This window comes from Lepisosteus platostomus, chromosome 14 (genome assembly GCF_059453375.1).
Source record: "Lepisosteus platostomus isolate fLepPlt1 chromosome 14, fLepPlt1.hap1, whole genome shotgun sequence".
Taxonomy (NCBI): domain Eukaryota; kingdom Metazoa; phylum Chordata; class Actinopteri; order Semionotiformes; family Lepisosteidae; genus Lepisosteus; species Lepisosteus platostomus.
The window spans coordinates 36,625,342-36,652,296 of record NC_142624.1 but is presented as its reverse complement, the minus strand read 5'-3'; the positions used below and the strand labels follow the sequence as shown (position 1 = coordinate 36,652,296).

Here is a 26,955-nt window from a genome sequence, read left to right as displayed (position 1 = left end):
TCCTTGCGACACAGAAAAGATAATAAGATATGAAACAAAAATCACGAGAGGGAAAGATATCAGAAGATGAGCAACTATTTATATTAATAGGGAAAACAACTAAACCCCCACGGTCCAAAGTTCAATATGGTAACTAGTCTATAGGCTCATGTCAGTGGCTATTGCTCTGTTCCAAAAATGCCAAAAGTCACTGCTGCTCACCTTTTGCACTGCAAAAATCCACCTTACGATGATTTTCAATTAGTGTGTGTTCCTTTTTTATTAGATAAGCTGTAGCACATTTTCCTTGAACTTTCCTTGAAAAATAGCCATGCACTTACTGCATATACAGTACAAAGAAAACCTACAACTGTCTGCATCAAACGTGATGTCTTAAAAAAAAGCGTATTGCTTCTGGACTGTTTAAGGGGCAGTCTGTAAAAAAGATGTATGTTTAGAAAGAGTCATGTATAAATGTAGGGAATGAAACAAGGGCTGTTGTTTTTAAAAATGTGTTTTTTCAAATGATATTTCTAACCCCTCTCCTTTAAATTCTGTTCATAAAACTGTATTTGGAATTAAAAGGCATCTCTAAAGCATATGTGCCTCAGAGCAGAATGCATCAGGATACCAGAATGATAATAATACCAATAGGTAATGCATTGCTTTTGTGATCTGAGTGACCCTGACACTTTTGCCTGCAGAGTTTGGCCACATAACGTTTCTTAGAAAAGGAAGCTTATTCCTGCACTGTATCTTGTGTGCTGCATTCTTTTGCTCTTGCATTGATTTTCCAGGGTTCTGTAAATATCAAGGCAATTCATATTTTATGACTTGTCCAATGCTTAATTACAGGCCACAATTAGTACTGTATGTGTTCAGCTTTAATCCCCAACCTCTTAAAGAATGTAAGATAGATGTATTAAAAGAAACAAGCTGTAGATATTGCAGTGTATTTCTCAGTGTGCTACATTATCTTGATGACTGGGCTGTTATTTTTGCTGTTTTTAATAAGGACTTTTTAATAAGGACAGCAAGAACACAGCAAATAAGGTATTGAAAATGGTAGTTCATGCCCTTTTTTTGTTTCATACCTTTAATTTTGATTATAGGCATGTACTATTATTACCATGCTGTACAAAAGTTCATTTTAAATAGAATAATAAGAAATGCAATATTTTGGTGCGCTGTAATATCATTGTTGTTAGATTCTATTGTATAGAAAAAGTTGTCATGTTATGAATTTTTTAAAGATGATTTACGGTACATGCAGTGTCATTTTGAATCTGAATTTGTTCTCCTGTGCAGTTTTCCAGGGTGTTGTCTCACTTCTAACCCTATGTTTTAGGGAAAGATTCTGGATTGGTGTGCCTTTTCTCAGGAATAAATGGCTTTCTGATAATGGATTTGTCATTAAGTTAAAAGTAAAGTTGGGATTCAATATCTTCAGCTTCACTGACTGCGCACTTTGCTATGTGGTATATGTATATTAGTAATGCAAATGTTCACCGTAAGTGTTTTGGACACATTCCAGTAACTGCTGTTTAAATGAGGTAACCTATTTCCTTTTTCTTTTGACAACAGTGCTAAAGAACAAATCATTAGGTTCCCAAAATGATTAAAAAGAGCAGAACATCTGTTTTGACACAGCTCTTGAATTCCCGTTCTGTTCATGCAATGCTTCAACACAGTGGAAATCCAGAGATGCTGATACTCCCAGGTGGCTTGAAACAGCTGGCTCGCACGGGGCCACTTTCAGTTGCCCAAAGCAGCATTCTCCTTTCCGGATGAAATTGCTTCAGCTAATTAATCATACATCTACTGTATATACCGAACATACATTGCGTTTGACATCTTACATTATTTAGACGTTTCTGAGTATTTGTTAGTCTTTTTAAGTTGAGGCCTGCAGAAGTTCGTAAGCTAATGTACAGTACAAATCACACAACGTACGGTCTCCAGTCATTACCGATTTTTTGTATTTAAAAGTGTACACATATACTTGGTTTATCATAAGAAACTTAAATGTGTTATTTCATCACCTGGTGTTATGGTGGATGGTTTCTGATGTTGCAATGTGTAATGCATTCCCATTGTAATGTTATGTCATGTTTATTTCTGTGCTTGAAAGTCTGAGCAATGCAAACTGACAGTAGGTGGTGGACAAAACCTTAAGCTAATGATTGTTCTTCCTCTTACTTTTGCAGGAGTGCATGGACTCCAATAAGTGTATAGAGGAACTGCTAAAACAGTTGGAAGAGGAACGCAGGAATGTGCGAAGGCAAGTGACACTTTCCTTTTTCTGGGCCCCTGGGAATTAGACGTGGACTGTGCTAAGGCCATGTTCCTGTGGCAGAGCTACAGAATGATTTTGAGTATTGGGAGGATGATGGAATGAAGTTAACTGCAGTGGTTCTGTGACTTTACCATAGCTGTAACTGAACATTCTTTGCAACCCCAGTACCATTAAAGTAACTTTTAATGTTCTTTTTTATGGGTGTTTTTTATAGTTTGCATGACTCTACTTTGTTTTTACGACTTTTCATCAAAGTACCTGATTTGTTTCACTTGACTTTGCAAGAAAACAGACCTCCAGAAAGAAAGGTAACTAAATAGGCAAGAAAAAAATCTAACTAGACTAATTTTATTTCTCTCAATAGGGTGTTGGTTTTTACTGGGGTATGGATTATATGTGCCATATTTAACACTGGTAGCTACTTAGGAGAAGCCTGAGGCATAATCTGACGATTCCCCTTTTTTGAGAGAGTTAAACCAATACAACTGATTTATTGATATGTTTGCTTTCTGCATATGGTTTTTTACATTGCCTCATCTACGGTAGCACTAGTCTTCATCACATACTATGTATTTATCACTCCTCAGTACAGCACAAAGTGAGGGAAAAAGCAGAGACCACAATGCATGTGTCTTAAAATCTGGAGGGGCATTCTGGTTTAAGATTTCTGAGAACTCGTTACTCATTATGGTGATGAGTCTATGACAGATAAAACAATCTGGAATAGAAACTAAAGGTCTGAACTTCTTTTCGTTGTTACATTCAACTTTACTTTTCAATAGCCTCCCTAGCTTCCATCCACCATTGATTTTCCCCTTCACTAAGCAGTGGGGCCAAGAGGCTGTGGTGTCAGGGCCTCTAGGAATGACAGGAGACCTTGCAAATCCAAGCTCCTAATCAGTATGGAGCTGGGAAGTGGTTTGTAAGGGACAGATTGTTATTCTTTTCCCTTCTCTTCCCACTAATGAAAGCCCCTCCCCTCCTCACACAGAGGTTGACCCTGAAACTCTGCCGGATTGCCTTGCTATCACCACGATGACGAGTCTGGGGTGGCTGCACTGTCTCTCTCCCTCACAGGCTCATACACTTTCTAAACCAGTGGACCCATTTTCTTTGAGGAGACTTGAATGCAGGTGGACTCTGAAATGGGTGAAGAAAAATATTGAAACATTCTTCTTTCAGTTTGCTTTGACTACAGTACTATATGTACAGTATGTGTTCTGAAAAGATGGTGAATCGTGTATTTGTGCTTTTGTATAATGTGTAATTGTGTACGTGTCTTAGTGGTTCGCTGTTCTTGGAAACAGTGAAATTTAACACTCACACTTTTTATTAGCCTAGATTGTGGGTTTCTGTGTGATATTAGTTTGGAATGACAAGTGAAATTCCAGATACATACAGCACACATGCTCCTAAGAAAAGCTTTTCTGTCAGAGAGTAATAACAGAAAATAAGGTAAAAAATCTCCTTCACTGGGTTTTGTTTTCAGACACTAGATGACCTTTTCCTAAAAGCAACACTGCATGTGTAGACCTGGAATTAAATAGTAGGACTGGATTGACAAAGTATCCAAGAAATGAATGGGGACAGGAACATTGTGAGAATGCTTGTTGAAGAAAAGGCTCACTCTTCAAAAAAACAGCAGCCGTATTTCATTTTTACAGTGTTAAATAATACAATGTCACCAGCACAATTGGGTCATGGTTTATGGCAGTGCTCAGCTTAAAGCTCAAGAGTACCTTGTGAATAAAAGAGCTGTTCTCTACAAGGGCATAAAAACCTTCATTTAAAGTGGATGAGCTGTGTTCTGCTCATATACAATACCTGATTATTGCTCTTGCATATTGCAGGAACAGAGTGACATTATCTATCAATTTTAGTTTTCATTTTATTTGGAAAACACACAAAGGAGCAGATTATAATGGCACCGATCTCTATGGATGTCTAGGATAATTCCCAACATATAAGGGTGTCTGTAGTGAGACAGATGTCCTTATAAATCAGCGGTGGACTTTATTATGGTAGTGATTTGTGACCACCATCAGTTTAACCCACTGGGTCATTGGATACAGAACCTGACAAAGACAAACTGCCCTTGGTTTACTTCTGTATAGCTCATAAAATCCCCACAGGCACATAGTATGAAGATTTCCTCCACCCACTGAACAATGTTTAAAGGTCTTCTAATAAGGTTACATTTCCAGATCTTCCTCATAGAGAACGACGCAAAACTCTCATAAATAGAACCACTTAATCAGGTTTTTAAAAACTGATTTGTTTTTTCCGAGTTTAGTCTTACTGATGTCCTGCGACACTCAGTTATTCTATATACAGCATATAAAGTACTGCGTACAGACTAGTTCTATCATCTGTGATTTCTGCTGCAGCTTTGCAGTGAGAATATTTTGAGATGGGTGCTGCTATTTTTAGAGACACCAGTACTTTCATTTTACTATGTTTTTCATTTTTGTTTTTATCGTGCTGTTCTTCCCCTTTTGACGGCTCAGTAGGAAATCAGTCAAACGATTCAAAATGATCTTGACCTAAAGGGCTTCAAAACCATTGAAGATTAAAAAATAGGACAGTTAATATATTAAAATCCCTGCCTGAATGATATGATTTTGTCTGCTATAGACATTGACTTAATCCCAGTCAGAGGTAATGGGGCTGGATGTAACTGTAAGAATATTGCCATTTGAGTGATTTTTGGGCTTGGTGACTCACTAAATACCAGAAGTAATAATAATAATTCCATATTTCAATACAAATGGAAAATAGAGGCTTATTAAAAACATGGTTTGAAACTAGTTCGGTTTATTTGTCATGTGCACAAGTGCAATGAAATTATGTCAGTGTACTGATTATAGGTAGATTTCAGGTATTTGCTTTTAAGTTTTTTTAAGAACAGAAATTTATAACAAAGAATCCCACTTGAATAAAGGATCGTTTTAATGTACTGTAGATGATTTTCCTTTGATGTACTGTAGGACAGGGACAGCTCTCTGTCAGTATATACACCTACTGTATACTGTATGAAGCCAAACCTGTGACTGGGAGACAAATACTCAAATCATATTACATAATATTCATGAGCGAAAGTAAGCGCCAATCAACTAAAACATATCTAATGGAAAAGGGAGGAGTAGGTTTAAAGGGATACAGTATTCCAAAACCATATGTCACTTCTTTGTTTTTGGTGGAATTGATATTTTGACTGTTTGATCTGGGTGCACTTGGTACCTGACAATAAGATAAAGGGAAGTAGGCTTCTTCTTTCTGTCTGAACATTCTGGAATACCTGAGTGTGGGATCAGTTGTCCTCTAATAAAGAAAGCAACAGGCTTCTTCTGGGAAACAAAAGATATCTTGATTCTGCCAGGTTCATCTCAGTAACAGAGAAATGGGACATAGTGAGGATTCGTTTTCACCAGTCTGTCAGCTCCTGCCTTAGAAAATCGGTAAACCTTGAGGAAGCAAATGAAAATAGGTCCTATACAGTGTAGTGCTTAGAGTACCTTACAGTAATTTTCCCAGGAAATATCTGATATGTTTTCTCAATCGTTGATGATGGGTAAAACAACAAAAAAACAAATGAATAATCTTTTTTTAAAACTAATGCAATATAATCCCCTTTTTATAACTGTGCCATTGCACATACTGTGTTGAGAAAAAACAACAATTGTTTCCTTTTAAAATCTTCGTAAATATAAAGTTTGTATAAAGAAGTCTGTTTCTGAATTTGCTTGGATTGTGTGCTCTCCAGTACTATTTAATTAAGGTCAAGTAGCATTCTGCTATTGTTTTATTACTCCGAGGAGAGGACCTGCAGTCAAAAAGTTCCTTTATTATTGCTCATTTTCTTCACAGCTAGAGTTTACCGCTTGATAACTGAATTTCAGTAATTGCTCTCATCGATATAAAAGTCCGTAGAAACTAGCTGACATGAAATTAGATTTTTCTGATAAGACTTTTCTTTCTCAGCAGAAGTCATTTATGGGTTGTAATTTTCTAGAAAGTAAAGGAAAAGTGGCAAAAAATTTCCTTTATAAAATATTACATATTTTATACAATAATTTAATACGTTTGAAGACTGTTCTAATTGTAAAAATAACATTTTATATAATATAATAAATATAATATTCTAAAAAACATTAAACAGTTCTTCTTAGCCTTCATACTGTAGCTCAGCTGTTCGTGCATCTGGTGAGTAACCACAGGAGCTGGGTAGAGCCCAAGTTACTTTAGAGACATTAATTCTTGCCATGCAAGGGAGAATGTGATGTATTTTAGGTGAAAAATTATTTTAAACTCTCATTTCAGTAGCATCTTGCTCCAGTGTATTACTGTAAATGTACCAGTAACAGGAATGTATTCCTTTTTTTTACTTTACATTTTAAATTCTAATACATTAACTGCATGGCAGTGAGATAAAATAGTGTGCTTGTCTTAAAAACAGGAAGGTTCTAAGAATTTTTGCAAGCAAGGAATTGCTCATTTCTATTCAGTATAATCTGCATAAGCTTATTGAGCTGGTGTTTTAAAGTTACTTTTTTTTTCATTTTAGACTCTTCAAAAGCTGGCAGTGTTGCAGAAAACTGCCCTGACAGCAGCTCAAGCAGGCAGCCCTATAGATAGCTTCTGGGACATATGGATGCTTTTGGGCACTAAAAAGCATGACGGACTGGGAGTGAGTTAGCCTACCCTCTGAATAGCAGCTGTGTCAGGAGGACTTAAATTTATAATCAGCCCTGCCTTTTTCTGAAAACAATGTAGAAGTGTTTGTGCGTGTTTGCGTCTACATGTGTGTGTGTGTTTTATAGAGTGGACTTTCCAGATGCTCACATTAGCTCCATGTTGGTGGCTGATCCTAAAGGGAGTGGAGAAATACTGAGGCTGGACCTACCTGATCCCATCTGCACTGGGCAGATGGTTAGTGCCTGTATGCCTTGACTCAACACTATGGTCGAGTCAAAGGGGACGAAGACCCAGGGTAAACATTCTGCAGCAGCTCTCCAGGAGTTAGGATAAAGGTCTGGAGAGCCATTCACCATCGTCAGAGCCCATGCAGGGCCGAAATCTGTGTATTGCCCTGGGCAGTACAAGAGCTGTAGGACACTGTCACTTCTGCAGCTGCATAGGAAGGAGAGGAAACAAATTGCCTCTGCTGTCACTAATGCAAATTTTGTGCTTTCCGTTCAAAAAAAGTTCTGATGCTTTCTGAAAGAGTTCTTTGGATCTGTAATGCATATCCGGCACTCTAGGTATGAGACTGTAGAGAGACAAGTTTATGAAAAGGGAATTTAGTAACCTCCGATTGCATAGCCTGCCAGCACATCTCAGTGTGACTTTACTACAATCCACCTAATCATAGCTCAACATGAAATGGAAGTGTGACTTATTTCTTTTTTGAATAAAGTGTAAAGAGAAAAGACTTAAATTCTTAATGACTAAAAATCGTGTTAAAAACTGACCATAATAATAATAATAATAATAATAATAATAATAATAATAATAATAATAATAAACTTTATTTTATATAGCGCCTTTAAAGGTGGCTTCTCAAAGCGCTTTACAGGATGACAATAACAATAAATAAGAAGACCATAGAATTGCTGCAATCTAAAGAGCTGGAAGTCGTCTCCCCGCGTGAGTTGCACACAGTTCAAATATTCTGTGATTAGAGTTTAACATGAACAAATATCTTTTCATCACTGTAAAAGTGCACTGCATTTCTTGTCATACCACTGTTAATCCTATTGCAAACAGCTAGGCAAAATCTCATTTAACCTTCTTAAACACCAGGAAATGTATTTTTAGTTCTAAGAAGAGCCTTTGTAATAATGGTTTGGAAACAAATATACTAGCTCTCTATCTCATGCCAACATACAGTATGACAGACGGCCCCCATTATTAGATTTTTGTAATATTAAGGCAGGTGTTAGTTTTTGTTGATACATGATTAATTTAATTTATTACTATGCTTCGAAATGGCTAATCCACTTCAAAATGGAAAGTGGATTTAATTCAATATTATTTTGATTGTGTTCAGGTGTTGAACCTATGCCATATTCTCCCATTAAAATTAAAAATATATATATCTGTGGCTAAGCCGCTCTAAGATTCAGTACATAACTGTGGGATACATGTAAAGTCTTTCCCCTTAGAAAGTTTTTTTTATCATATTTCAAAATGGAATTCTAGCAAATTGATGTCCGTTTGCTAATCGCAGATCATGCAGATCATCATAACTATTCTGCTGTATTAGAGAAAGTCAGAACCATGTTCCTGAATTTTTGAGAATGCATTTTGCTATTTATAAAAGAGCCTGGAGTTCTGACAGAGATGAGTCATAATTGTACTTGCCCATCCGGGACTGCAGTAGGTTGTAGCTGAGGCTTCAGTGAAGCCAATGGTCTGACTCCTGGACAAACTGCGACTTCATCGAGCAAACCAAGCAAATTGCCAGCATCCTGTTGGTGGTTGTATTATGCAATGAGTGCTCTGGGTTAGTGAAGAAGCCCGCATCTGAGCCCAAGGTGCACAGCGGCTCAAACAGGGCTATAACCTAGGGGTAATGAGATACAAAGTGCAACAGTCTGGAAGTATTATTACTTCACAATTGTGTTTAGTAAAATACCAGTGGTACAGTATGTGTATATTATTTGGCATTTGTATTTCAGAAAAAAAAAACATTTTTAATTGCTGTAGTTTTGGTATAACAACACTTCATAGTTCATTCATTTGTTCTTTAGATTGTTAATACAGACTTGCGACAACACAGGCAAAGAAGTGCAATGCACTATATTTTAAACTTGAAAACGCAAATCCAGTATTGTTGGACAAATCCAGTATTGTTGGACAAATCCAGTATTGTTTGTTGTTGACAGCAGAATTAAAACTTTTTAAATCTTACTCAGAGAGCACATTGTGAATTTTCACTCATTGTGGAAAGAAAACAAGAAAGTTAATCAGAGAGCTTTCCTTACACTAAACATCTTGTGGATATAAATCAACAGTTTATTCTGCTTATCTTTCAGATTAGTTTTGTATTTCAACACCTTTTTGTAAATAAGGAAATATTAAATGGTTCCAACCCTAGAGTTATTTTTACAGAGCTAAGCCTTGATTGTGAAGTAACTGATAATATGATCCTTAATATTTTCACAAAAGGCAGCTTATACTGTATGTGACACATGCACTGACAATGTTATCAGACACTGTACCCATTCTGTAGAGTTTTATCAGTGCAGCACAACTCTGTTTCTTTTAGGATACAACTCCTGGCCTTGCTCAGGCCTGAGACTCTTTAAGGCCTTTCTGTGTTGGAGTCGAAAGACACAGTTAATTTCTGTTCTACCCCACAAAGCAGCCACTGTTCTTCAGAAGGAGAACGGTACAAACATGGACTGGAGTTGAGACTTATAATGGAAATACATATCCTCTGGGGTAGATATTCAACCACTAATAGACAAAAATACTGTAGCTATTAACACTTAGCTTTGGGTAAATTAATTTCCTGTCAGTTCCTATATCCTTCCTTGAAGGTAACAGTTGCAATTTAAGCAGAGTCCTTATTATTATTTTGATAAGAACGGTGTCTTGAACAATAGCCATTGATTCCCCTCACATGTGACTTCTACTGTATGGTATGTGGTACAGCTTTAGTAAAGTAAGTTTAATAATCGAATATGTATAAACCATAAAGCTACGTTATTGTGATTTGTTAGTTGGTGTTGCTTGCTCATGGCTCCATGGTTCTGGCGTAGGATACCTGTCCGTGAAGAATTTGGATGGTTAACTTCCCTGCATTAACTTGGGTTTTTATTGGGTGCTTCTGTCTCCTCCCATCTCTCGAATACAAGTTTACAACAGGTTAGGTTTGATTGAATACTCTAAAACTGCAGTAGCTCAAGCAGGGAGCTGCGTCAGCATGCGTAGGCTGCAAAGGAATAAGTAAAGGAAACACAACGTTTCGGCTGTGGAGCCTTCTTCGGGTGTCAACTCTGAAACTGTTTCCAAGTGGGGGTTTCAGAGGATTTCGTGCTGGGATGGAGCTCCAGTACAACCAGAACTGGATATGGAACTTAAGAGCCAAATTATCCTTAAGGGTTGAATGGCCTGCTCTCGTTTGTGGTCTTTCTGAAGTGTGTAACCATTTACCCTGTAAGACACAATCACATTTAGAAACTTGAGATGTGTTTATGTCATCAGAAGGGTCAAAAGGCCGGTACAGGTAAAAACTCTTTGAAATAAATTATTCAAATTAAATAAATCCCAGTACGTGTTTGCCTATTGAACATGTACAGTTAAGGATTATAAAGATTTGGATTTTAGAGAATGCCTTGTCTTAAAAAAAAAGAGATTGAGAATGCTGTGAAAGTGTTTCATCCATAGATGCCTCTGTTCTGCAGGCAGTTTCTAGGAATGAAGGAGGTAGTCAGATTAACGAGACCACGACTCTAGCAGATAAGGGAGATAGACCAGTCTTATGGCCTTAATGCTTGAAGAATTTCAATATCTCTTGGATGGATGCCAAGCATTTTACAACTTAAATGAGATAAGTTGTCCAATTTAATTTCATAATTTGATAACACTGAGCCTCAACCAGAAGCAAGACATTCAATTGTATGTTTTGTTACACTCCCTGGAGACTGGGATTTATAGTTGAATTTATTGATTAAAAATCTGTGATGAACCATAAAAGCATTAATATATTGCAAGCATGCTTGGAAACCCATTTCTAACATTATTCCCCTCCACCAAAGACTGCATTAATTCAACATTTGATTCCAGAAAGCAGCACAAATGTTTTCTAATTAAATGATTTTAACCATTAACGTGTACATTTCCAGTAATTTGTCAGTAACTGAAGTCAAAGACAGGTAACAGCTAAAAACCAACAAAAAGCTAATTTCCCTTCAGATATTCTGTTGTTTCCTTCAACCTTAGAGTAATTCTATCTCTAAAAATAAATAAAATACCATAAAAAGTGTTTTTCTTACTTACACCCAACCCACTTGTGTGCTTTAAATCTACCATAGTGCTGACCATTTTTTTAGATATTTGAAGTTGGCTTGAATTCATGCTTTTGATTAACAAGAAATGTCAAAACATCTCAAAAAGCAAACTTTCAAACTAAACTAAGAATAAAACTCTATACTTTATGAGGAATGTCTAGACACATGTCTTGCTTTGTGTGCACTTGCATATTTCTTTAAATAGTCATTTTATTATTATTTTTTTAAATTTTTGTCTCAAATAAAATCCTTCAGGCACTGATATGATAGATTCCAACACAGTGCCATGAACTCTGTGTAACATGTGGAGTGCATAAATCACTTCATTAAATGGGTCTGAGACACCCTAATAATAGCAATAATTGTGAGCAATCTCCTTGTGTTTACTGTACCAGTGGGGACCATGCTTGGCTTTTTATCTTTCCTGAGGCCGATCATGATAGTCCACAACAAAATGCTTTTCCATGTCCTGTTGTTGTGCAAAAAGCCAGTCTGAATTTGGTGCATTCAGATTGTGACCTCGTTGAGGATCGGTGGGGGATGGGAGGCCAAAAGACACTGTTAGCAACCCTCCCTGAATGCATTAATGATAGGTCAGTGCCAGTGAAAACAAGAAAAGTTCAAAGGGAAGACCCAGGAGCAAAGCAGGCCCCATTTGGGGAAACATGCTCCACACCATACAGCACTGTCTGACAGTACTGAAGAGGGCTAAAGAATATCATTGTTCTTTTTCCCTTTTTCTTCAGTCTCCAACCCTTGCAATTTTCAAACTCTAGCTCATTCTGAAACTCCCATTTCACCCTAAGTAAGCTGCATGCATAGATATGCACTGACCAGTCTATACAGTATTTCACAATTGCTGGAAATAATTGTTTCTTGGTTTTCCTGGCATTTGGTGAAGCATACATTAGTTTATTTGGTTAATCACAAATGTTTCTTTTTATTGCACTGTAACTGCCAATAGTTCAAACTGAAATTAACCTTTATATGCATATAATCACAAGAAGTCTGATGACATTTGTTGGCCAGTCATTACTACTGAATATTAGCGTTTTGCCTAAAATACCTCCTTACAGTCAGTGGGGCTCAATGAACATTATATCATAAGATAGCTGCTGTAGTCTGATAAATGCTGAAATGTTCACCAAACACACATGTGTCAGTTTTAAGTGCATATTAGGAAGGAGGTTAATAGAATGGGTTAGTGAAGCTTTTTATTGGTATTGCTTCAAGGTCATTGCTTAACATTTCCTTTTTCAGAATATTTTTCATCTGCCAGCATTAAGACCTGATGACTTTAGTTTGAATTCACCCCCCACCCCCAATATTATAGCATTACCCTTGAAAGACATGCATTTTTCTTCTTGTATTCAAGGTCAGTAGGTGATAACATGTTTCAGAACTGATAAGTAGCAATGTCATTTAAAATAAGAGACATTGGTTTTATAGGCTGGGAACATTTGGAAGTTAATGACACATATTTTCAGATATAGCTGAAGAGGTGCAGGATGTGTTTCAGAACCAAACAAAAAAGAGATATTCACGCTGAAAACAATAGATCTAAGTAGCTCCTTACTGAGTTCAAGGCAATGATGTCACAATGGTCCTAGAGCAGCTACTTGCACTAAACCGATCACCATAGAAACAAACACAACCGTCCTTTGTGAATTTCACCTCTTTTTACATTTTGTTTGGTTCTGCCCCGAAGATAGTTAATGAGAAGGAAAAACACTGAAATATAATATAATACTTCATAACGAAGGCATGTACTGTATTTCTGAAGACTTCGGGGGATGACTGCATTCTCGACCACTGTAGGAAGGACTTTCTTCCATAAATAGAAAGATAACAACGTCATTAAAAAAACACCAATTCTTTCCATTGCGAGAACTTTCTTCCTGTTATTCCTTTGGGAAAATTGGAAGGCCCAACTTCGTCCAAATTCAGAGGCCTGAGGTTTTACCAACATCAAAAATAAAACTCAATGCAAAATAAATTGCAGCTTAAACGTTTGAATCCCCTCCACCCCCTTAAAAAATGAACGAAGTTAACCTTTTTTTAACCGCACCATTTAACCTCTGCTTACATTCTTCTTTTCTTTGGTTATACATTTTTTCAAACAGAAATCGGAAAGTTTATGTAGCAAAAGCGAACACCGTGTGCAAATGAAGGGATCTGTTGAAAGGCAAGAAACTCAACTGTAAAAAAATCTAAAATCAGCAATAAAGAAAACATAGTATTGCACCGAATGCCGTCTTTGACACCTTGGCTTCTCAGCTGCTTGGACGTTTTACTTAGGCAACTAGTTTTTGCAAGTTTATTTCTTCTGAGCATCTCTCAGCACCGCTCTTTCAGATGTAAGCAGGCTGCTCATCAAGACATGACTCTAATGGGACATGACAGGAGTGGATTATCAGCAAAACGATATTATGAAGTCGATATTGCTCTGTAGGGGTTCAATAATTGCATTAGCGTGTGGGACAAAGATCACAAAGGAGTTGCACTTATTGTCCCTCTCGCAACAAAGCTCGTCCTGTTTTCAGCACCAGAGAGGGGTTAGATCAGATGCAACAAACAAACGACGTTTGCCCTGGGATACTGATGTCTCTCCCAGGGCTTCCTAAGACCATATTAAAAACCTGACAGCAAGCCAAGTAGGACCCATGCAACACAAAAACAGGAACTAAAGGAAAGCAACTCAATTCTACTGAAGAATTGGAGAGTGAAAGAAACAAAGCTCATGTTTTATAGCTTAGCTCTTTTTAGTGTTTTACCTGGCGCCAAGCTGACATCAATGTAGGAGAAATAGGAGATCTATGTTGAGCAGCTCTATACTGAAGCTCAGTTTGGGTTTTTCTGCACTGCTAAATCCCATAGGTCATGTGAAAAATTATTTTACTTACTGTATTTCTCCTAACATGAAAAACCATGATGAATCTTTCAGCTCATGACATGCACGCATTGTTTGCTGAAAACTAATAGTTTTGCTCCATTTTTTATAACCCACGTCTTATTAGTGGCGAACGTCAATCTACATTAATACTGTGAAAAACTTTTCAGATTTCTAAAATATTATAAAAAGGCAATATTCTTAGATAATGTCTCTCTGTACAATATACTTAGCACTGCCTCTGTCTGTGTAGTCCAATTGATATCCACTTGCCCTTTGTTTTACAGTATATTAATTTTAATGTAAGCTCCACCTCTCACCTTTCTCAGGGACTGTTCTCTCCCAGCAGTGGAAAACCTTGCTGGCTGCTTGTGCAACCATGTGTTTCAAAACAGCAAAATCTGTAATTTCTACTCTTCATGGTGTAATGAGCACCGCATAATGAGTTCAGCAGATTAGACACCAGGTTCCACTGAAAGAGGGTCTCTATGAAATAGTGGGCTGAGGAATTACTACTTGTTGGTGCTGTGTTAAAATCTGAACAGTGCTGGGCTGTTTAATATTTCAGAGGACAGACTGCTCTGCCTGAATCCATGGCACAGCGATTGCCTGTGTGTGGTTTTCCAGGTTTTCTGGGTCAAACATTTTCTGGTTTGGAATGGCCTTCTCTCAATCCATCCTTCCTAATTTTCTTATATTCTTGGAATTTACTGTTTCTTTAATGATGGCTATTGACAACTATTTACAGTACTTTTAACATTATTTCTCCTTTGTCTTAAAACTAAATCACATAGGCATGCAGATATTTTTTAAATGGTACAGAACTGACATATAGTTTCTAAAGGCAGTATAATACAGTATGTTTGTGCCCTTTTTCTGTCTTCTGTGTGAATGTTTTTTTTTTCAAATGAATTAAAAACAAAGTTGTAAAGCACCTGTTATAGAAATTAAATACTGTAATATAGAACCTTAGGGTTTTTTTTGGTCATACCTGATGGAAATGTATTTTTACATTGGGAAACGGGATTTTAGTCGGCATTATTCTTCAATTTTTGGGATAGAATGAGCTAAATTTGAAAAAGTTAAATTTTAAAAGGATTCAAGGCTGACAATTAATTTTTTAATGATAATATAGCGCACAGTTTTCATAATAATCTGAAATAATAATATCAAATAATGCATTGAAAATAATGTTTAAGAATTCTTTGTGTATTTAATGAGGTTTTTAATACTGCTTGTTTATGAGGCAGACTTGTTTTGCCACTTTATGAACAGTTTACTGACAGAAAACACCGCGTCATCTGGCTTGGGGGGAATTTTACAGTCTTTGGTAAAGTGGGTAAAAATGTCTTCAGTACCAGCCTGAGAGACTGATGCTTTGAATATAGTGAAGACTATTTGAAAACAAACACCGATTACGTTTTGAACAGAACTTTCTGTTCCGAAGGCTTAAGGATGGATAGTGATGTGTCTGTTGGGGGAAACTAGCGTGTTTTTGTTTTCTTTTTCGGAAATTACCCAGGAGACACCCTTTTGCCTTCGCTCTGCTTCACTTCTACAAATTGTTAATCTGATTAGTGTAATAGTTCATTTAGTACATTAGCGGCAACAAATGTTTAGCAAAGTGTCTGTGATTGGGTGGCTGGGAGTGCTTTCCTTTTAAATTGAGCACAGTATCCAGGAGCCTTTTAATTTCACCTCCCCGAGTGCCTCCCCTTTTCACAGTCGCCCTATTCTGAAGAGACAATAGAAACATACCCTTCCCCCTCTGAATGCTGGCTTCTCTAACCCCTGCTGCAGGCTCAGATTTGTCAGAGGCATTCATTTGAGACTGATTATGATTGCAGCAGATGGGCTGGATTCGACAGCCGATCCCAGGCAGTTTTCTTAGGGCTGGGAATTAATAGGCCCAGTCGCAGGATCGCACACGGAGTAGCAGTCATACGCTCCTGAGCTGCTCCGAGCTTCCCTCCCAGAGGAAAGTGCCACCTTCAAAGCCAGCGGCCCTCCCCAAACACATGTTAAATGTCCCACAGCCTGAGAAAGGCTCTGAAGCACAACAGGCAGAGCGAGCCAGGGAGAGAGCGAGTGGGAGAGAGAGAAAGAGAGAGCGAATAAGAGAGTAAGGGCGAGGAGAGAGAGAGAGACTGTGGTGTTTTGCAGCAAGCACAGCTTTGAGCTGCAGTGTGGATGGAAAGTTTATCAACTCCAGGATCTCTTGTTTGCGGCTGCTGCTGCCACTACTGGAATTGCGTGTAGGATTATCATGGCTGTTATCTGAAGATCCTCATCCAGCAGGATGTACAGTCAGAGGCAGGGTAAGCAACTTGGCTGCCGAAATGCCTCTCAATTTTTGTCCTCCTTGTACGTCTATGATAAGAACACATCTACTTTTGCTCTTTATTGATAGATGCAAAATGATTGATGTGCATGCAGGCACTCTCCTCAGGTACAGTGGGGATCCGGATCTTCACCTGTTTGTTTATGCTTTTTCATTGTTTTGTGCAGAGGCAGGCTGCTTCTGGTGAAACGTGCTGCAAACTTACAAATAGATGCAAATTCATTTGTGCCACACAGAATTTCTCACTCTGTCACAGAGGACGAGAGAACTGAAATGTAAAATTTGTATTTGGGAAGGCTTTTGAGGAACAGCTCCTGCTGTTTTTGAACTTCAGGTCCACAGTCATTTTAAACACGTCTTTTTCACAGGAGACACTTGCATGTGCAAGGGATCATAAGCCTTCGAAAGGCTCATTATTTAGTTGTGTAAGGGTGGGAAAACAATTGTGTGCCCTGTTGCTATTAGCAACTGCAAGGGCTGAATTACTGCATGGATCTAAGCCGCTTAATGATGATTGATGTTACCAAATATGATAGATAGTTTTAGGAGAGCCAAGACAGATATTAAAGCTTTGTCTTTACGGATAATTTATCCAAATCGATTAAGATGTTATCTTCAGGTTGATTTTTCTTCAGCATTCCCTATGATCTGATATGGAGTGGTTGTCTGTGATTATGCATACATACTGCTGTTGCAACAGATAAACCCAGCCATTCACGTGAGTTCATTCATACCCCTAGCCCGTTGAGAGAGACCTGCCCCTTTAGTGCCAATTTAGTGCCATTGTGGAAACAGTGGCCAGGGGTTTTGTTGAGTATTGAAATTGAGTATGGGAAGCAGGAGCATCAGTTTAGGATACTGTCCCTGATGTGGGAGCTCATTTCTGGCCTACCACTTTAAAAAGCTGCTTATCTGTAAAGTGGATTTGAATGCACCATCCTGGCATTGGAATCCGTGTGCTCTGTTTTACTCTTATTTCCAAAGCTTCTGTGTGGCAGCTGGTATTTTTTTGAGTACGTGACTGTTTGCTTAAATGTACTGCTGATTAGGAGGGAGTATTCAGTGGAGTTAACTTCCCTCCCTATGCCTAGAGAGAGTGCTCGCAGGAAGCTAATGTGTTTTGACTGCATTTCGAAGAGAGTTGTTAAAAGCAGGGAAATGAATCTGAAGTTTTGTTTAAGAGAATAATCGAGCTACAGGATTTTTCATTACATAATTGAGATGAGAACAAAAATAAATTCTCATCAGTTTACTTTCCCCATTGGCTGGTGAAGATAAAGTTGCTTTCTTTTTTTACAAAAGAACAAATGTCACTTACAGGCAGAGTAAATGAAAGGAAAATAAAGGACAGGTATTTCTTTTATATCAAAGTTTTACATTTTAATATGTTCTTTTACGCATTGTCATCTTAGCAGGAAAATATATTGTACCTTTCAAGATGAGCTGTTAATGAGGTGCTTGCATTATTGTTATTCTTGGACTGTCACATTCTCGTTTTAAAGTCTTCTTGCTAATCCTTAAAAAAAGATAAGTAAGGAAGTATACCCATGTGGAGACATGTGGTCAGGAGGGGAATTTTATGGAAAGAGAATCATTACCAATCTCTAACACTTAAAAGTGGAAATAAGCACAACCGTGTGGCTTTCATCAAACAAAAAGCTTTTGTGTTTTTCCCCTGTGATGTGGCATGTTTGACACACATCTGATGTTTGAATGAATAGAACAAAAACTGCATTTGGCTGGCAATTTGAGTAGTGCATGCATTTGTGAGTCCGAAAAACGAATGTATTTTCAGAACGATAAATTGCAAACCAAAGTGTTGCTGAAATAAAAATAATATAATTTAGTAGCAGACTAAAATAATGTAATGTTTTGATGGAGAACACATACACATGCACATACTGTATATATAAGTACTGTACAGTATATACAGTATGTATATTTCAGTCTTGCCCTATAACAGGAAGTATCGTGGGAACTCCTTGCTCCCCTGCTTTGAGCTGCGGCCCCAGTGTACAGTCTGTTACACTCTGTTTGGAGACTTGCGTTAATTGACCATTATTGCATTTTAGTTCATGCTTCCCAGAGATTGGGGCTAAGAGGTCAAATGAAATTACTTGGGAATGTCAAAAAGTAACATGCTGAGTTTGTAGGATGTGGCCTGGAATGAAGTATTGCAAAGCTTTCCTGCTTCTTTTTAATGGAATGCTGTCAGTTATGGATATGCAGTACAGTAGCCAAAGGTTATTGGCTCATTCGTGAGCTTTGCTAACTTCAATTGGATTTCAAAAGAGCATCTTAATGAATAATTACCATAAAATCCCTAACAAAGTAATTGACATCCCTTTCAATGTTCTGTAAAATATTCATTTCCAGTATTCCAAACATAATGAGTTGATGGGTCCAATAATCAAGATAATGTTCTTAAGCTATTCAACTGTGATGTGGTATTATGTGATGTTATTTACTGCGGGTTCTCACATGAAAGAAAATAATACAACCTGTGTTGTTGAAGTATTTGCTTGTAATCAGAGTGTTTCAGGACACTGTCTGTTAAGCATAATTTCAGTTCTTTTGATTTCATTATTTGATACAAAAGTATGAACAACTTGTCTTTTTTTAATGATGTAAGGAGATTTGCTGGGTAACGATTAATTAGTTTGTTTCCCACTACCATTATTAGTTTGCTTCAAGGCAAAACATTATGCTTGACCTTGTTGTCTAACTGCAACTGTTTCCAAATATTTTGTGTTTTATTTTTGAACTATTGCTTTTTCGATAATTGCTGATGTCTGTTTTCAAGGTCCAGGCTATTCTGGCACCAATATAATTAGCTGGGTTATTTTAAATTAAATATTATGACACTTATTCATTAATCAATTAAACGTATAAGCAAGGTCTCAAATTTAATTTAACTTTTTTTTATTCCTGCTAAGACGTTTGTGCCTTAGTTGTTATAAAGTAACAACAACAACAACAACAACAACAACAACAACAACAACAACAACAACAACAACAACAACAACAATAATAATAATAATAATAATAATAATAATAATAATACTGTTACATTGGGTTTGTAATTGAAGTTAAAAGCTGATAGGGGTTTATTTTTATTTAATAGGCATTCCACACATATATTAATGTAAATTAAAATTCAGACTAAAATTCAGAATTAAAAAACTCAGAACAATAGTGATCTAAATGAATCTCTGTGTCTCCATTTCGTGAAAGGATCCACATATTTATGTCCTTTTTGTTTCAAATACACATAAATTGCTTAACATTTAGTCAGCCTTGAAAAAGACTTAACATGGTTGCCAGTTTTAGGATTTCATTCTTGTATTATAATACGCATAATATGAAATGCCTCTCTGTTGGGTTCCTCATTGTCTTAAGGTCACAGTTATAGAGAGAATACGTGGCATCATCAATAATACTTCATCATGATTTTGATGAGTTACCAATCCAGGACAGGGGTAAGAAGAGACTTCAGCTCTGTAAGTCTGCCTAGTTCGTGACCTGTGAAAATGGCTTTAAATTGTATCCCTGTACTTTTCTTGTGAGCAGTTTGTAGTCTGCATTGGAAATACTCTGCTGTATGTAATTATGTTCAGCTGTGTGTATTAATACCACCACTGTAATTTTATGTTTGATTCAGCAGCTGAGTATATCAGTGCATCTCAGTTAAAATGAATTTGAATGATCTATTCTCGTTTAGTGCAATGTACATGTGTACTGTACACAAAGTACTTTGGCACTAAACAATGATAATATTTCTTGTTTTGTGTCTTCTTAGAACTATACAAAATATCTTTAAAATATCTTTACAAAATGTGTACTTTTTTCAACCAGTAAAATTGTGGTCAAAGCAAGGGTTCATGAATGCTGACGTACAGTATGAACCTACTGTACCTGCACTGAAATGCATTCTAAAAGAGTACATTGGAAGAAAGAGAAAAAATGGCTTGTAAGATAAGATAAGATCACTTTATTGGCCAAATACAATTTCTCGTATTAGGAATTTGTCTTTTCGCACACCCCAACTTGCTCTCCATGAGACACACAGAACTCCCTAATCATCTGTTTTTGTTCCTTAGTTGGAACTTGAATGAGAAGTCATTCATCTCTTTCTGCAAGTTGAAACAACACATGTTGCAACTGTGTCTCTGAGCAAGACACTGTAGCACATCAGTCAAAAGCAATGAGCTCATGCTTACAGACCTTCAAATACCACTATAGGGTAAGTCAGTGAGTGGCATAGAGACGATTCTGGGCTACTGCAGAAGAGAGAAGTTTCAATATAATGTTTAGTGAAGCTCTAGGCAACCTAAAAGCAATTATTTGGAGGAAAAATGTTTGTTTTTTACTCTTTAAAACTGAATGTGTTAAATTAACAACATAAATTGGACCTTGTTTATTCACAGAGATCACAAGGATTCTTTGTGCCTGCTAAGATTCAGTAGCCATATACATCTTCCAGAATATTTTTGACAAGACATATAGAACATGATATTAAAAATATGGAAACGGTTACTGAAAATGTCATTATTGAATAAAAATGAGTGAGATTTCCAAGTATCTTTGTTATAGATTTGGCAAATGTTTTTTTGAATTTGTGTGTTATGCCCAAAATCTTAAATATTTTTATACCTTTACTTTCCAAAAAGTGTGTAAGGCCGTTAAATAGTTTATTTTAAAAAGATCCAGTGCCTTCGGTGTGAAAGAGGAGGGATCTGTGTACTTGACACATTCCACTGCTATCCAGTTGTAGGTTGCTAGGTTTCTGAATGAATGAAATCTTTCACTGCTTTTAAAATTCCAGACTGAAATAAAAATACATCTTAAAATATTTAAGTCTCTCATTAACCAGAGGTTGTACCTTTAAATATTTCCACTTAGAAAAAAATGCTTTACATTAATCATGTTTTACCATGGATGTTGAACACTAAAAGCATGCTTGCTTGGATTTAGTTTTGCCTTTAAGAATTAGTGCTCACTGGTTAGGGGTTTGAGTCTTCATATAAAGATTGGCATTTATTATAGGACATTGCATTTTGACACAACAATATGCTAAGACCTGCTCGTTTTGGGAGGTGAAGGTTAGCATGGCGTGATTATAGATTTGCCATGTTTTTATCAAAAACATTCTGGCCCAGCTGCTGTAAGTCTAGCTTTCTATGTTCAATCTTTTTACAGGTTTCAGAATTAAATTAAATTAAATAAGACGGCACACCTTCTTTAATTAGTCTTCAAATCAATATTGAAAATGCTGTATTTGACAGTAAGGGCAATGTCCATGTCTTTGTTATGAAATTATTTTGTGACTTGCTGTTTGATATGCATGCTCACACAAAGAGGAATCTGCTATAGTATAAAGTGTGTATGAAAGACCATATAACAAAGGTGGGCTTGCATTGATAAAACAATTAAGTGAAATAACTTCAGAGCATCTCATTTTCTGATAACTAATATGTAAAAAATGTCATTATGTTTGAAAATGAAGAATGTTGATGACCTGATATACAGTATTACATTCTGTAACTGGTGTGATTTAAAATAAAAGGTATGACAGTCTTTGTTTAGGTTCATTATTTTAAAGAAATCTTTATTTCTACAGTGGTGATAGTTTTGTCAACTAAACATTAGTAAATTAGTACATTATTTTTTACAAGGGAAAGAAACATTTTTTTTTTTTACCTTTGCCAGACTACAGAATATGCTATTAGTAAATTGATTCTAAATCTGTGTAATATACAGCTTTCTGTTCATCAGATCATTATGATTTTATTTATTATTTATTTATTATTTTATGTTATTTTAAAATAAACAAAACAGCAGAGAGTTGCTATGCTTTTTAAATCATATACTGTAAAAACAAGTTCTACAAACATTTGTTATCCAATTTCACGTAGTGTGGGTCATGTAACCCATTTTGAAGAGCCAAGATTTTAGTAATAAAGATTCATGACTGTGGTCACCTACAATGACACAGGAAAAAATAAAGGGACATTTTTGTTTGGTTTTTCTCTGCCAGGAATATAGTTTATTCCACCAGTCAGGGAAGCAATGGCTTGTGTTTGGATTTCTGTGGTTGAATGTGGCAGGACTTATTAATAAATGTGTCACCATGCGGACATGGCAGTAGTAAACTATGGGTTCTCTGTAGTAGAAATCCAAAATTTCATCTGTGTAACTTGAAGAGAGGGAGATTCGGGAAGGAAAGAATGTGTTCCAGTTCAATGGAGCTGACTGTAATAGTGAAACACGCCATACATGTTGATAATCTTATCTCATGGTTCTGTGATGGGGCACAGCCACACATTTTATCTCAGTGCTGAGTCTGTTCTAATCTCATAGATTGTAGTTTTAAACATTTGGTGGAGGAGAGGCTTATTCAGATAAGACGAAAATGATGCTTTCTCTTGGCCTTCATTTTTAAATCTATCAAATAAATATTGAGTGATCACTCAATCATAGCAAACGTTAGTCACATAACTCTGCTGCTTTTGTGAGCATTCAGGCCTTGTGTTGTTAGGGGTAAATACCCTAATATGCAACTTTAACACAGTTTAATAAGAACAGGCACATACTGTTTAAATGCATATTTTGAAGGGTCAGTGACTATTTTTACGTTTACCAATAAATTGTAAGATCAGTTTTCTTTTGCAGTCAGTAGCAGTGTGATCTGCCACATGGCAGTGCACAATGTTTTTACAGGTGCTTCCCAAAATCTTACAGACCTAAAAAGGAAATATAATCTGTTAAAATTGATACAGACAGAATCATTGAAAGGCGGAAGGTACCGTATATTAGCCTTTAGTTCTCCAAAGTCAGTGTCTGGAATTGTTGCAACTTTCTCAAGCCTGTGTTTGACATTCCATTATCCTTTCAGGGGTGCATACAGTATACTGCACTGGAATGGGAGCAGCAGCATCACTCACTGTATAATGCATTTTATCTCTAGCATTTGTTTAATTAAATTGCAACAGTATCGTTTGTTCCTGAAATATGGAGACTATTGTCTGTGCATAGTGATTAGAAAACAATCACTATCAGCCCTCTCAGTGGTGTGGAGGAAGACTGTGGCAAACTGAGCCTTGAGAGAAAGTAGCGGTTTAATGTTATGTGCCACACATGGAAAAGAGCCAATTGGCCACAGTAGATAGTTTCCATAGCTACTGCCCCGAACTGGAAAAATATGCTGCCACAGCAGTTTTTCCTTTATACCTTTCTTCTTCCCACACTGGTTAACACAGAGAATTATTATTTTTTAATTGTGTGAGTTAATTTGATGATGGTCAGGAGACTCTCAGAGGGCACTGTGCGTTGTTCTCAGACAGCAGTGTTTTCGCTCGGGCCACAAAGAATACACAGTGTGTACATGTTTGGCGAAAGGTGGTTTAGTCTCTGACAGCTATAGGGAGGATACTCCTTGTCAGAGTTTGCTTCTTGGAGCCATACAATGGACATCTCCTGCACTTTCTCCATAGCAAAGACTGGTGTCTTGTACACCATCTCGTCTTGTCTTTACTGTATGATTTTCAAAATCCACCTGGACTTGTGTTATAAACTGATGTTGTTGCCGGTCCTGTTTCTACCTGCTTGTAAGAGGCAGTTAATGGGTGGGGAAAGTGTAACACAGGCATTTATTCCGCATATTCTAGTTTAACATGAGGTGTGTTTACCTTGGCAATCCACCTGATCATGCTTATTAAATGGGTATATTATAATTTTGTAATAAAAAATAAGAATTAAGAGGAGTTTATATACAGAAGTTCAGGAGCAAGTTAAATTTCTAATCTTGCACATTTTTACTCTCTTACATACTGTATAAACCTCCTGAGTATCCTTTACATGCATCTTTTCTTGGAGTCAGTGTTTGCTCTTGCCAGAGGTGGCCCTTACCTTCCAATTCTCCGTCATTCCCGCCAGTTCCTGCAGCAATTGGAGCTGTCCCTCAGCTCCAACCCTATCATCTCCTTCTGCTCATCAACTTTTCAAGCATAACTGGACCCAGCGATCCGAGTACTGTTCTCCTTCTACAAGTCCAGCTGGCGAGCCGCCATTTCTCCCCCTCGAACAAGCAGCTCTTCAACCTCCAACCTTGACTCCTCCATTTTCCGTGGAAACAATGGGCACCCTGCAGGTGCCATGATGTCTGCTCTTCTTTTCAAGCTCCTTCTGATGCCGTCTCCGCTCCCTGGAAATCTGGAACAACTCCACAAACATTTCTGTTTCCCCCCCGTCTTCCCTTTATCCATAACCCCTTCTTTGTATTCTCTCTCCATTCTTCTCTCTACCATTTACGCCCTCAGGCACACAACCACCTGCACCTCCTGCCCCAGCCTGTTACGGAGTCTTGTCTCTTCTCCTTCACCAGTCCTTCTTGCCCGGTGTCCCTGTAGGAGCCCAGCCCCTAAGAGTCACTCTACTCTGTGGGTGTGAGCACACAGAGTCAGTCTGTGTCGGATCAGGGCTCCTCGCTCAAAGTCCTTGCCACCACCGCTACCTGGGCTACAATGGGTTAACTCCTCCTCATCCACCTTCCCGACTAGCCGCCTCTCCCCCCCCCCAACATTAATCCTCTCCTGTGTACCATACTCATACTCGCCCTCAAGCATGGTTTCACTCTAGCCACCATTTGGTTGGCCCTGCCTGAAATCCACCCTCAATCGTTTAGTTGTAGAAAATTGACCAAACAGTACAGAACGCTTACTGTACATTCGGTACTTCAAGCTCTACTTTTAGTCTTACAAATCTCTTATTACTTACTTTGCTTTTCTGAGTCTGTCCTTGGGTTCGTTCGTGGATAAGCGTCAGCAAGAGGTAACTCCCCACCAGCTGCTACCCCACCTCTGTGCTTGGCTGATCAAAGTTGACCACAGAACCAGCCGCTTCAGCTTATACCTTTTAGCTCAGACACAGCATCATTCACAACTTTGTGGAATACTAGTCACTGCCATCAAGTCCTGGATTGGTGTTCCTCCAAAGCCTACCCTTTCATTTCTTCCAGGAGAGCTATGCCAAATATTAGTAAGCTAACCCTATTAATTCTGTCGTTGCATTCATTAGAATTTGACCAAGCTGCTAGACTTGAAATACAAGTACAACAAATACAACAGGATTTCAGATATTGAAAAGATACGGTTGATGCAATGAACACTTAACTTTATATTAATATTTTAAAGTGTTTTCCATCCTTGTGTCCAAAACTCAAAGTCTATTTATATGAGTTGAAATTTCAGCTGAGACTCTAGTGCTCTAGTTTTGCACTGAATGCCCAGGAGATTCATGCTCTAATCAAAAGGGAACCTTAAGCACCATCTTCTCTGAAGTTTAACAATTATATATTTTATTTATACAGTAAGCCATGAACCACAAATGGAATGCTTCTGTTTTACTGAATTCCAGTTTAGGTCCTTTAATTTCCTTTTGTTGTTTTACTGACAAAATTAATACCACACAGTCCTCTTTGCTGTGTACTGGCAAATGAGCTGAGGACAAGAGACTGGAGCTTCAGTCCAAAAGGAACAAACATACAGTGTGAATGGAGATGGGTGTCAATACATATGGCAAACACATGCTATAGCCATTGTGGATCTCAGATTTTTGATGGGTTGTGTTGGGAACTTAAAGCTTTGCAATAAGTCTCCAAAGCTTTGCACGTTAGCCTCTTGTGAACTTGATATTCAATTGCACATCCCAGCTGGAGAATGAGGGTTTTAAAGTGACAAATTGATAGAAATATCAAATTACTTTCTTCATACAAGCTCCCTTTTGATTAAACACATTGCTTATGTCCTACAAAGTTATTTTCTGTTGTTGTATTCCTTATTTTGTTTCTGCAAGAAAACTCTGCTTTACATAACATGACATTTACAGTTGAAAGGCTGTGCAATTATTTGTGCCAGTTTCATCTGATTATTTCATCCAAGCGTCCTGAGTCTCAACAATAAAATGTGCATGCTGCCACAGAAGACACTGTGGACAGATACAGATATATTTCTCTTCTTAAACATTAACAATTTTTAGACAGCCTATTTAATGTTTTGACAGTCTCATAGTCATAATTACCAGAGCACTTTATTTTGATCTTTTGATATTGGCAATCAATATTAGAAAATGGAAAAATGACACTTTGATTAATATTCCCTGTTCTTATGGCTCTGTCTTAAGATGTTTCGCCTTTCAGAAATTGATTGTCTTTGAGAATCTGGATGCTGTTCTCCCCAAGTTGAAAAATGTATTCATTTACTTTTGAAAACTCATTAAAGGTACTGTAGTATTTAATAATTTTATGACAACCTACAACCGGCATATCCTACAACCAATATGCAGGGCACAACACTAGCAAGTTGGATATCTGCAAAAAGAACAAAAAAGCCACAATTGCTGTTAATTTTACTTGCACGTCATGGTGCGAAAGAAT

At 37.3% G+C, this 26,955-nt stretch overlaps 1 protein-coding gene across 14 annotated transcripts in view; it reads left to right on the top strand.

Moving 5' to 3' along the window:
* Window positions 1–26,955, top strand: part of LOC148649414 (nck-associated protein 5-like) — a 263,578-nt gene that overhangs the window by 99,408 nt on the left and 137,215 nt on the right. For 10 of the 14 annotated variants that reach the window (XM_088606030.1, XM_088606032.1, XM_088606033.1 and 7 more), the window contains one exon: window positions 2,187–2,260. In XM_088606030.1, coding sequence (XP_088462156.1) covers window positions 2,187–2,260 — 74 coding nt within the window. Of the gene's footprint in view, window positions 1–2,186; window positions 2,265–16,007; window positions 16,501–26,955 lie in introns of those variants that run through there. The other 4 variants (XM_088606035.1, XM_088606038.1, XM_088606028.1 and 1 more) reach the window with 2 other exon arrangements.